Raw genomic sequence first — 12,418 nt, 5'->3', positions numbered from 1 at the left:
GTGCAATTTGATTAATAGTCACTTGTGAGGAACGGTATCAAAAGTCTTCTGGAAATCTAGGAATATGGAATCCATTTGAGATCCCTTGTCAACAGCATACATTACTTCATGGGAATAAAGAGCTAGCTGTGTTGCACAAGAATGATATTTTCTGAATCGGTGTTCGTTATGTATCAATATGTAATTTTCTTCAAGGTGATTCATAATGTTCGAAGACCGTATATCCTCTAAAATCCTACTGCAAATTGAGGTCAGTGATATGGGTCTGTAATTCAGTGGGTTGATCCTATTTCCTTTCTTGAATATTGGTATGACTTGTGCTACTTTCCAGTGTTTAGGAACAGACCTTTCGTCAAGTGAGTGGTTGTATATGATTGCTAAGAAAGATGCTATTGTGTCTGCATACTCTGAAAGGAACCTGACTGGTATACCATCTGAACCGGAAGGCTTGCCTTTCTTACGTGATTTGAGTTGTTTCACAACACCTAAGATATCTACTTTATGTCACTCATGCTAACAGCTGTTCTGGTTTTGAATTCTGGAATATTTACTTTGTCTTCTTTCACGAAGGAATTCCAGAAAGCGGTAACTATATAAAAAAATTCAGAGGCATTACTTTTCAGCATTCCCTCATATTATATGCAAAACATGCTTTTGGCTGACCCCATTCACATATCCAAGCCTTCTTGTAGACACACGTGGACTGTGCATCACCACTGCTAAAATGTTATTTTCATTTCTCTCATTAACTGGTAATGCTGTTTATGGGTAGAGTGCCACGCTATAACAGATTGCAGCATTTTAGTTGAATGTGAAGCTCCAGTAGTCACACATTAGAGACATTTGTGTAACAATAGGGCAACATCCATCAATGCCACAAAGCACAATTTTGACCAGTCAGCAGGCCTGCATTAGTACACTACATGCAAAAGGCTTGTTAACCAGGGAAGTTTCACGATGTGTGCACTGGAGTCCAAATGATCTGGTGCAGACACAGAATCGATTCTGACAGACAGGTAATGTTGAGGAGTTACATCGCACAGAGCGTTCACGTCCAACAGGTACAGTGGATAACCAATATCTACAACCTCCAAGTCAAAGGACCTGAATTTGGCATTTGAAGAGACTACAGTATTTTGTGTATCTCATCAAACTGTTAGGAGATGAGTGAACGATTTGAATCACAATTTCATCTGAGCCGTATGTCGTACACCACAACACCACAGACTCAGTTACAGATGGGCAAAAAGGCATGCAGAAAGGGCACCCAAGTATTGGCACTTTGTGTTCTTTCCGGATGAAACTTTGATCTCTCTATATCCTGATGATCACAGACAAAATATTTGGAGACAATCTAGTAATATCGAATGCCTCAAGCAAGAATGGTGGTGGTGGTGGTGGAATGAAGTTATGGGGTGGCATTACTTGAGGACACCGTAAACCTCACCTGGTCGTTAGGGGCAATCTCACTGTTGTACGGTAGAGGGAAGAGGTTCTGCAATCAATAGCGGGACTGTCTCACCAACAGTTTGGTGATAATTTTATCTTAATTGATGATAACTTGCATGCTCATCTTGCTATTTTTGTGAACACATTCCTTAAGCACGTTAGGATCAACAGAACAGAGTAGCCTGCACGTTCTCCAGACTCTAGACAAACAGAATGTGTGCGAGTGATTCACACAAGCTGCTTTCGGTCACTGCCATCGACCACATACCCTGTGCACCTTTTGCAGAATCGCCATTGATGAGCAAAACATTTGGCTTGATGATCTCATCAATGGTATTCCAATGAAGATCACAGCCTGCATCTGTGTCAGGAGTTGTTCCACCATGTTCTAAATTTGCTCATAAGTGTTGTGAACTGCCCCACCTCCTCCACCCTCCCCTCAATGGGAAACAGACAATTTTGCTGCTACACAAATGTTTTATAGTGCACATTAATGTATTCAAAATACAGGGATGATGCAAAACTTTTGTTGATATGTGTATAAGTGTTTTATTTTACTCTACTTCTTTAAAGAGAGGTGTAATGAAGCAACTATAACCATTAAACACCTACATAGTATGTGAGAAATTTTGCTTAATTACCTGCTATAACAACCGATATCACGTACTGCAGGTCTGTAGAAAACTCACCTCGAGTATGCCGTTGAGTGCTTCGGCAACATCAGGGTGCTCGGTGGGCAGGATCGCCTTCTTGATGTCAGAGTGGTACTGCTCCAGCTTCAGCCGACACAGGGCCATGATGGAGCGCGCGTGGTGCAGCTCTGCGTACAGCAGCAGTGGGTCCTGGGCACGAAATGAAAGCAAAACCGTCACAGACAAAGTACGTATAAAGGTATCCGTCTGACATCTAGAGGAGCTCTGTACTCAGGTACTGAGTTTACACACAAAGTCAGGCACAAAGCTTTGTTATAAGCCACTGCCTGTATCCGACACTAGGTTTGTGGACGACTTTGTGATGTGTTTGTGCTGTGCACAGATTCACTCGTCTTTGTATGGATTAATATGAAATAGAAACACAAGGTTATCCACAACTTGCACAGAAACCAGACTGCAGTTTTAACAAGAAGACCACATGGCAATCAGATCTTTTTATTTTTTCGTATTTATGACACGTGAAGAAGTTCAGAACTCAAATCGCAGTCTCTCAGAGCAGTTTCATGCAACTCTCCAAACCTCTCAAGAAAGTTGGCTTTGAAGGTTTGTGTGTATCTTTAGCACCCTAAAGCAAGGTCGTTTCTTCAGTGGACTGCTTGCCTGTCATGGGGGTGGCACAGCACTATTTCCCAGCAGTAGTAAATTTTTAAACAACAGTGAACGTCCCACGTACATTTCCACGACACGTAAATTAGATAAAGATGAAAAAAATTTTAAGTTGCAATATTTTTTATTTAAACAAACTTTTATAAGATTGTTATTAAGGATTCGTATCTGTAACAAAAACTGGATTCTCGTGTGCATTACGGTATTAGGAATAAGAAGATGTGTGTGTTTCATAAATATTACAATTCTATACGTGTTTAATTACTATTTATTTCATTAATTTTATATTTAAATGATGAAGGTATTTGAACTACATGGAGAAATATGAAGAAAATAATGAAAAACATGACTCAAACCACCGAGTCAGCAATTACCAGTCTCGAGCACTACTGATTTTTTAAAAATATTTATATAATTTACAATTCACGGAAATGCTCCTAGGACATGCACCCTTGTTTAAAAATTTACCTTGGCCAGGAAACGAACCCAGACCCTTTACACAGCAGGTGAGCTTTCTACCGCAGTCACAACACTCACTGTCGGAAAACGGACACTAAGTTATTGAAGTCACTCGGGAAACTTCAAAGACAACTGCTCTGGAATTTTCTGAGTGTTACACAGAACTGCTGTGAAGGACTGATATTTAAGTTCTGGGCTTCATGTACCATAAATATAAAAAATTACAAAAGCCCAAATTCTGTGTAGTGTCCTTGAACTTGAGAGTGAAAGAACTTGAGAGTGAGGCACTAATTGGGAATGGACTGAGAAGGATTCATAGCATCTCTCTTTTGCTAATCAATCTGTACAATGGGCAAACAGTAAAAGAAACCAAGAGAAATTTGGAAAGGGAATTAAAATTCAGGGAGACAGAACTGAAATGCCATAGACAAACCTTAAGATTTTAATTTGGTCAGACAGAGCAAAGGAGTTGGAAGATCAGCTGAACAGAATGGAGTGTCTTAACAAGTGGTTGTAAGCCGAATATCAACAAAAGTAAAACTAGGGTAATGAACCATCGTCAAACTAAATCTGGCGACGCTGACACAATCTTATAAGGAAATGAGAAACTGAAGGTCAGACTAGTTTTGATGCTTGGGCTGCAAAATAACTAGCGATGGCTGAAACAGAGATGATATAAAATGCTGACTGACAAAGCAAAAAAAGCTATTCTCAAAAAGAGAAATATTTTAAGATACAATATAAATTTAGTTCTTAGTGTGTGTTTTTGAAGATATTCATCTGGAGGGCAGCCGTACATGGAATTTAAACTTCAATAATAACATACAAGAAGGTAAGACAACTGTTTGAAATGTGGTGGCAGTGAAGAATGCTGAAGATTAGATAGGGAGATCAAGCAACAGACGAGAAGGTACTGAATCAAATTGAGGAAAAGAAAATCTATGAACAACTTCAGTTAAAGGAGGGATCAATTGATAAGATACAGCCTGAGACATCAAGAAATTGTCAATTTGGTGATGGAGGGAAGCATGGGGGTAAATATTGTGGAGAGGATAAAGGTTTGAATACAATAACAAGCAAGTTACATCACGTTTTAACACACCATCAACAATGTGGTCATTAGAGACAGCAATGGGGAAGAAAAATGGTCATGCCCTCTCAAACACACATTCACGGTATTTGCCTTAAGCGATTTAAGGAAGCTGTGAAAAACATACATCTGGATGGCCAAACAGGAAAACGAACTGCCGACTCTTGAGCATGATTTGAGTGACTCAAACCACTGGTCCACCTCGTTCAGTGGCTTGAATACAGGAGACAGGATCAAGTGGATGTAGTGTGCAACAGTTATGCAAAAATGAAAGAGCTTGCACAGGCTAAACTAATGTGGAGAGCTGCATCAAAGCCCTCTTTGGAATGAAGACCATAATAACAACAACATAATAATAATAATCATCATCATCATCATCATGCTGTCCAACAGGTGGATTTCCATCACAATGCTTTGGATTTAGTACGAGTTACTAGCCAACAGCCATGTACACAGGTGCTCTGTGCTACAGCTCTGCTATTGCAAGGATGCTAAGGTGAAGCGAAGTCTGCACAAAAATACCTATTCTCACACAGAGGCAGGGACGTCATGCAAACAGCTGCAGCCGCATAAGTTATACGAACTACGATTTTGAGTAGTTTCCTGGTAAATGCACGTAGATAGCCACCTCATCTAATACGTAACAAACAAAGTGGAAGCATTCTACAACCTCAGAAGTAAAAAACACACAACAGATAGAATGAGGTGAGTAAAAGCGGCAGACTGCCCCACAGGTAAAGATAGCATCTATATTACTAAATGGGTAGCCTGCAGCATAATCCTACTGTAGATTGCTTATCTAACAGCTTCAGGGGCGACAAGAATTTGATTTTCAGTGTTTTGTACAGTTACTGACCAAACTGAAAAAAATTGAAATACTCAATAACAGCTATTGTCTTACGTTAAAGAACTAATAGAATAAATCAAGTATTACAGTTAGGAACTGTGTACCTCTTGAGGCAGTGTTACTCATGGTAAACAAATTACCCAGACTATATACACCCAGTATTTGGAAATGAGAGCACTTGGCGACTTCCACCAAACTATGCACAGTGTGTTGATTATCCAATGTAATTGGGAGAAACCATTCTGTCAAATCCTAGTGTCCATCTAGGCACTCTTTTGTGAGATGTAAGCAATAGACAATCGCAGACATATTTACGTGTTTCAAACTATGCAGTTTCTTACTTGTACCAAAGACTAGCATAAGCAATCGGTGGCTACAGGAAGCATTAGCAGAAATAAGACCCTCAATTATTTTAGGACATGGTGCCACTAATTCAAATGTGAAGCAAGATTTTTTTCTTGACAAAGATTCTCCACTGAGCCCAGTTTTGTCAGTATTGTAAAGATTTTCAGGAGCATCGTCTTCTTCCTTCAATACGTCCCTTAGTTTGATTTTGAAAGAACCAGCTGCTGAAGAAGCAGCAGACAGTTTTTCTCCTTGTATCTGAAACCCATGAATGCCACGGCACAACAAAGCATTTTAACCAGCCTATGCTAAATTTAAAATGCGATGGTGCTCAAGATTTTCATTAAATTGAATGGCCTTTCCAAACAGAGGTAAGTTCTTTTTTTTTTGTGTGTGTGTGTAAACCACTTACAAAGAGCATCTTCACGATCTGTGTTCGTGGCACGTTTCATAGTTTTTGTTATACCATTCGTAGGATCCATCTTAGATGTAAAATTAGTGAGGCTTATCTTTTGTTTTTATATTTCCAGTTACTGGCTTATAAACCTTGTTGTATCCATTAGATAACATGGCTTCAGATTCTACTTCCTCTAACCTTCCATTAATCTAATATTTATCTCTCATAGAAAGCACATCACATCCATATTTAGGCATTTTGTATCACAATTTATTTTGTGCAGCAAAGTTGTCACGAGTAATTGTAACAGAGTGCAAACGGTTACTAATACTTAAGATCTTTTCCAACCATCCTAAAGTGGTATTCTCTTGCCCACTATACCTCCACAACATCCTAGTCCATCCCTACACCACAGGGATACTATCCCTATGGAAGACGCAGATACAAGACCTGCCCAATCCATCCCCCAGCTTTTTGTACTCTAGTCTTGCCACAAGCTTATGCTACATTATCAGAGGTCAGACAACATGTGAAAGACACCATACCATATACCAATTCTGCTCCAATCATTGCACAACTTTTTATATTGGTACGACTACCAACCAGCTGACCATCAGGATGAACGGCCAATGCCAAACTGCGGCCAAGACGAAAGTAGACCACCCTGTAACACAACATAAAATGCTCGATTTCAATGGCTGCTTCACTACCCAAGCCTCCACCAACAGTTTTTCTGAACTGCGCAGCAGGAAGTTACCCTTAAAACATATTCCCCACTCCCAAAATTATTCCAGGCTCCACCTATGGTAACATATTGTCCCCACGCCCTTCACCCAACAGTTTCCACCCCTTCTGTCCTATCACCTCCACCCTATTCTCTACAGTGACCCTCTTTGTGTGCTGCCCTCTGCTAGCGCACCCGACCTCCTTTCCCTCTCCTATTTCTCTCCTTTTTCGCTCCTGAGCAAAAACCAAAAAAGAAGATTTTCTGCCATAGAACAATGTTGAACTGTAAGAAATGAGGTAGTTCTCCACAGAATAGATGAAGGAAAAAATGTATGAAAAACAATGACAAGAAGAGGGTACCAGAAGATGGAATATTTATGAAGACATTGAGGAATAATGTGGATGGTACGACTAGAGACACCCACAGAGAGAACAAATTGTAGGGAAACACAGATACTGGAATAACTGCAACTAAGTGAGGACACTCAGTGCGAATGTTCTCTGAAATGAAAAGACTGGCAAAAGAGGGGACATATTTCTCACACTTCATATCATGCAATCTCTCTTTCTGCCACTGCATCCAATGGTATTGTTTCACAATGGTAGCAAGTTAATATTTTTGTCAAAATTTGCCAGTAGATTAACATGTTTGCTAATGGCTTAGGGAAGAGCGGTAAACCTATGAAATGGAAATTTCTGTTAATGTGCTGTAAGTTTCAAATTTATTGTCAATGCAAAGAACCTAAAATTCAAATAATGACCAAATGTGCATCTTTGGAAAAAAAGAAAGAAAAACTGACATATTCAAGGAAAAAAGAAAGGTTCAAGAAATACTGCTTCATTCCTTTAACTGGTTACTGTGTTGGCACAATGTGTGTTCTCATTTCTGGTAGAATTTCGACTGGAGGAAGCAGTCCCTTTGTTATGTTTATTCTCTAACTGTACAGCCTCATTTTACCGCCCCCCCCCTCCCCATATGTTTGTTATACAGTTTTTTTGGCTACAAGATGGTATTCCATTCACATAAATAATGCGACAATGTCTGGTGCTGTATATCAGTCCCAGACATATTAGCATCGTATTTGACAATATTGTAGGCATAAAAATCTGTTCACTGAGACTCCATTGCTCATATAAACATATGTTCACAGTTAGGTTGAATAATATACCTGTGGATGTGCATGCTTATAAGTGTCTGTAGTACCGGCTCATCAGACGGGGAAATGCTTATAAGAATTAGCAGCGCATGGCCTGTGGCTCATGTCGACTCTTTTCTGTGTCAGCCATAGTGAACGTGTTAACACTGTGTGCTGGAAGACCCAGGAACCTCACTTTTCACAGGCAACGCACTTACCGAGTGAGCTATCTGGGCAAGACTCAACAACCCTCCCACACAGCTTTACTTCCACCAGCATATCTTCTACTTTCTGAACTTCACAGGAAAATACTATAAAGGAAAGGATATTATTGAGAAATGGCTTAGCCCCAGCCTACGGAGTTATTGCCAGAATGAATCTCTCACCATATAACCACTTTAAACTGGTTGCTAGTTAAAACTGCATGTGGGACCAGGATTCGAACCCAGAACCTTGTCTTTCATGGCAATGCTCTTACCGACTAAGCTACCCAGGAATGGTAGCCTGTGAAAGGCAAGGTTTCGAGTTTGAATCCTGGTCCTACACATAGTTTCACACTGAAAGAAGGTAAGTTGTGAGGACAGGTTGTGAGTCATACATGGATACTCTGTCGCTAAGAAAATTGCCTCTAAAAGGAAATGGTCTGGATTCAATATATCAGCAAGTTTCAATGAATGAACTTCAGTTCTAAATTGGATTGCCCATTAAATTGTTCAAAAGTGAACCAAGTAAACTCATAGAATGGAGCCTATGTTTTCAATTGCTTCCTAAGATGGAATGGAAAACATCTTTATACATACCCAACACATACAAAGGGTGACAGGAAAGAAATGTGCAAACTACAACTGAGAAAGCATAACAAATTCTGTAACCAGATTCTATAGAAAAATTATAAAGGCAAGAATTGAACAGCAGATTGTGGGTGAAGAGTAACAGAAAGGGTTCCGTGACAGAAAATCATGCACAATATGCTTTGCCTAAAACAGCTAAAAAAAAAAAAAAAAAAAGAGAGGAGAAGAAGAAGAAGAAGAAGAAGAAAAAGAAAAAGAAGACTAAACAGGACTTTAGAGACCTGTATCGTTTTCACTGATCTTAAGAAAACCTGTGACAGCATTTCCCTCAGTAAATTGCAGACTGCAGTGAGATGTTAGTACTTTCAATCTGTTAGAGTTTTATATAATGGCACACCTTGTAGAATTAAAGTAGTGTGTGTGTGTGTGTGTGTGTGTGTGTGTGTGTGTGTGTGTGTGTAATGATAAGCTACTTGCTTTCCATTTTGCTGAAGACAAAGTGATTATGGAGACGGTGAGGTATTTGGTTATTAGACAAACGGATCAAGACCCGACGTTAGGTTTTGGGGTGCTACGGTCTGCGGGCTCTCACAAACATTAGAGAGTCGTTAACCAAGGTGGATCATATACAGAACAGCACTGGCCAAGACAGACAAGCAACCAAACATTTAAAAGGTATTTTCTGGAGAACACAGATACAGTCATAAAAAGTATAGCAAAGTATGGAAATAACTGAAAGAATTAAGAGGAACTTATTGCCAATGGAGCTAGGATTTTGGAGGTGGTGTTGCAGGTTAACACTACGGGGCAAAATTAAAAATGAAGATACTCGTAAGAGACTGTACCTCGGGACCACTTTAATGAAGCAAAATGGTAGATGATATGGGCATATCCCCCATGAACCATGGACCTTGCTCTTGGTGGAGAGGCTTGCGTGCCTCAGCGATACACATGGCCGTACCGTAGGTGCAACCACAATGGAGGGGTATCTGTTGAGAGGCCAGACAAATGTGTGGTTCCTGAAGAGCGTCAGCGGCCTTTTCAGTAGTTGCAAGGGCAACAGTCTGGATGATTGACTGATCTGGCCTTGTAACACTAACCAAAACGGCCTTGCTGTGCTGGTACTGTGAATGGCTGAAAGCAAGGGGAAACTACAGCCATAATTTTTCCCGAGGGCATGCAGCTTTACTGTATGGTTAAATGATGATGGCTCCCTCTTGGGTAAAATATTCCGGAGATAAAATAGTCCCCCATTTGGATCTCTGGGTGGGGACTACTCAGGAGAACGTCATTATCAGGAGAAAGAAAACTGGCGTTCTACAGATCGGAGCGTGGAATGTCAGATCCCTTAATCGGGCATGTAGATTAGAAAATTTAAAAAGGAAATGGATAGGTTAAAGATAGATATAGGGGGAATTAGTGAAGTTCGGTGGCAGGAGGAACATTTTTTCGTCAGGTGAATACACGGTTATAAATACAAAATCAAATAGGGGTAATGCAGGAGTAGGTTTAATAATGAATAAAAAAAATAGGAGTGCAGGTAAGCTACTACAAACAGCATAGTGAACGCATTCTTGAGGCCAAGATAGACACGGAGCCCACACATACTACAGTAGTACAAGTTTATATGCCAACTAGCTCTGCAGATGATGAAGAAATTTATGAAATGTATGATGAGATAAAAGAAATTATTCAGGTAGTGAAGAGAGACGAAAATTTAATAGTCATGGGTGACTGGAAATCGACAGTAGGAAAAGGGAGAGAAGGAAACATAGTAGGTGAATATGGATTGGGACTAAGAAATGAAAGAGGAAGCCATCTGGTAGAATTTTGCACAGAGCATAACTTAATCATAGCTAACACTTGGTTCAAGAATCATAAAAGAAGGTTGTATACCTGGAAGAATTCTGGAGATACTAAAATGTATCAGATTGATTATATAATGGTAAGACAGAGATTTAAGAACCAGGTTTTAAATTGTAAGACATTTCCAGGGGCAGATGTTGACTCTGACCACAACCTATCGGTTATGAACTGTACATTAAAACTGAAGAAACTGCAAAAAGGTGAGAATTTAAGGAGATGGGACCTGGATAAACTAAGTAAACCTGAGGTTGTATAGAGTTTCAGGGACAGCATAAGGGAACAATTGACAGGAATGGGGGAAAGAAATACAATAGAAGAAGAATGGGTAGCTCTGAGGGATGAAGTAGTGAAGGCAGCAGAGGATCAAGTGGAGGAGGAGGAGGGAGGAGATTAGTGTTTAACGTCCCGTCGACAACGAGGTCATTAGAGACGGAGCGCAAGCTCAGGTGAGGGAAGGATGGGGAAGGAAATCGGCCGTGCCCTTTCAAAGGAACCATCCCGGCATTTGCCTGAGGCGATTTAGGGAAATCACGGAAAACCTAAATCAGGATGGCCGGAGACGGGATTGAACCGTCATCCTCCCGAATGCGAGTCCAGTGTGCTAACCACTGCGCCACCTCGCTCGGTGGAGGATCAAGTAGGTAAAAAGACGAGGGCTAGTAGAAATCCTTGGGTAACAGAAGATATATTGAATTTAATTGATGAAAGGAGAAAGTATAAAAATGCAGTAAATGAAGCAGGCAAAAAGGAATACAAACGTCTCAAAAATGAGATCGACAGGAAGTGCAAAATGGCTAAGCAGGGATGGCTAGAGGACAAATGTAAGGATGTTGAGGCATATCTCACTAGGGGTAAGATAGATACTGCCTACAGGAAAATTAAAGAGACCTTTGGAGAAAAGAGAGCCACTTGTATGAATATCAAGAGCTCAGACGGAAACCCAGTTCTAAGCATAGAAGGGAAAGCAGAAAGTTAGAAGGAGTATATAGAGGGTCTATACAAGGGTGATGTACTTGAGGACAATATTATGGAAATGGAAGAGGATGTGGATGAAGATGAACTGGGAGATATGATACCTCGTGAAGAGTTTGACCAAGCATTGAAAGACCTGAGTCGAAACAAGGTCCCGGGAGTAGACAACATTCCATTAGAACTACTGATGGCCTTGGGAGAGCCAGTCCTGACAAAACTCTACCATCTGGTGAGCAAGATGTATGAGACAGGTGAAATACCCTCACACTTCAAGAAGAATATAATAATTCCAATCCCAAAGAAAGCAGGTGTTGACAGATGTGAAAATTACCGAACTATCAGTTTAATAAGTCTCGGCTGCAAAATAGTAACGCGAATTCTTTACAGACGAATGGAAAAACTGGTAGAAGCCAACCTCGGGGAAGATCAGTTTGGATTCCGTAGAAATGTTGGAACACTTGAGGCAATACTGACCTTACGACTTATCATAGAAGAAAGGTTAAGGAAAAGCAAACCTATGTTTCTAGCATTTGTAGACTTAGAGAAAGCTTTTGACAATGTTGACTGTAATACCCTCTTTCCAATTCTAAAGATGGCAGGGGTCAAATACAGGAAGCGAAAGGCTATTTACAATTTGTACAGAAACCAGATGGCAGTTATAAGAGTCCAGGGGCACAAAAAGGAAGCAGTGGTTGGGAAGGGAGTGAGACAGGGTTGTAGCCTCTCCCTGATGTTATTCAATCTCTATATTGAGCAAGCAGTAAAGGAAACAAAAGAAAATTCGGAGAAGGAATTAAAATCCATGGAGAAGAAATAAAAACTTTGAGGTTCACCGATGACATTGTAATTCTGTCAGAGACAGAAAAGAACCTGGAAGAGTAGCTGAACGGAATGGACAGAGTCTTGAAAATAGGATAAAAGATGAACATCAACAAAAGCAAAACGAGGATAATGGAATGTAGTCGAATTAAGTTGGGTGATGCTGAGCGAATTTGATTAGGACATGAGACACTTAAAGTAG

General features: G+C 40.2%; 1 protein-coding gene across 1 annotated transcript in view; it reads right to left on the bottom strand.

Annotated features, from left to right (window-relative positions):
- The window catches only part of LOC126214862 (TBC1 domain family member 5), a 159,224-nt gene that overhangs the window by 8,869 nt on the left and 137,937 nt on the right, over nt 1-12,418 (bottom strand). Inside the window, exon 13 of the mRNA XM_049941499.1 lies at nt 2,139-2,291. Within this exon, the coding sequence (XP_049797456.1) occupies nt 2,139-2,291 (153 nt within the window). The remainder of the gene's footprint in view (nt 1-2,138; nt 2,292-12,418) is intronic.

This window comes from Schistocerca nitens, chromosome 12, assembly GCF_023898315.1.
Source record: "Schistocerca nitens isolate TAMUIC-IGC-003100 chromosome 12, iqSchNite1.1, whole genome shotgun sequence".
NCBI classification, from domain to species: domain Eukaryota; kingdom Metazoa; phylum Arthropoda; class Insecta; order Orthoptera; family Acrididae; genus Schistocerca; species Schistocerca nitens.
This window is presented reverse-complemented; position numbering and strand designations above follow the sequence as displayed.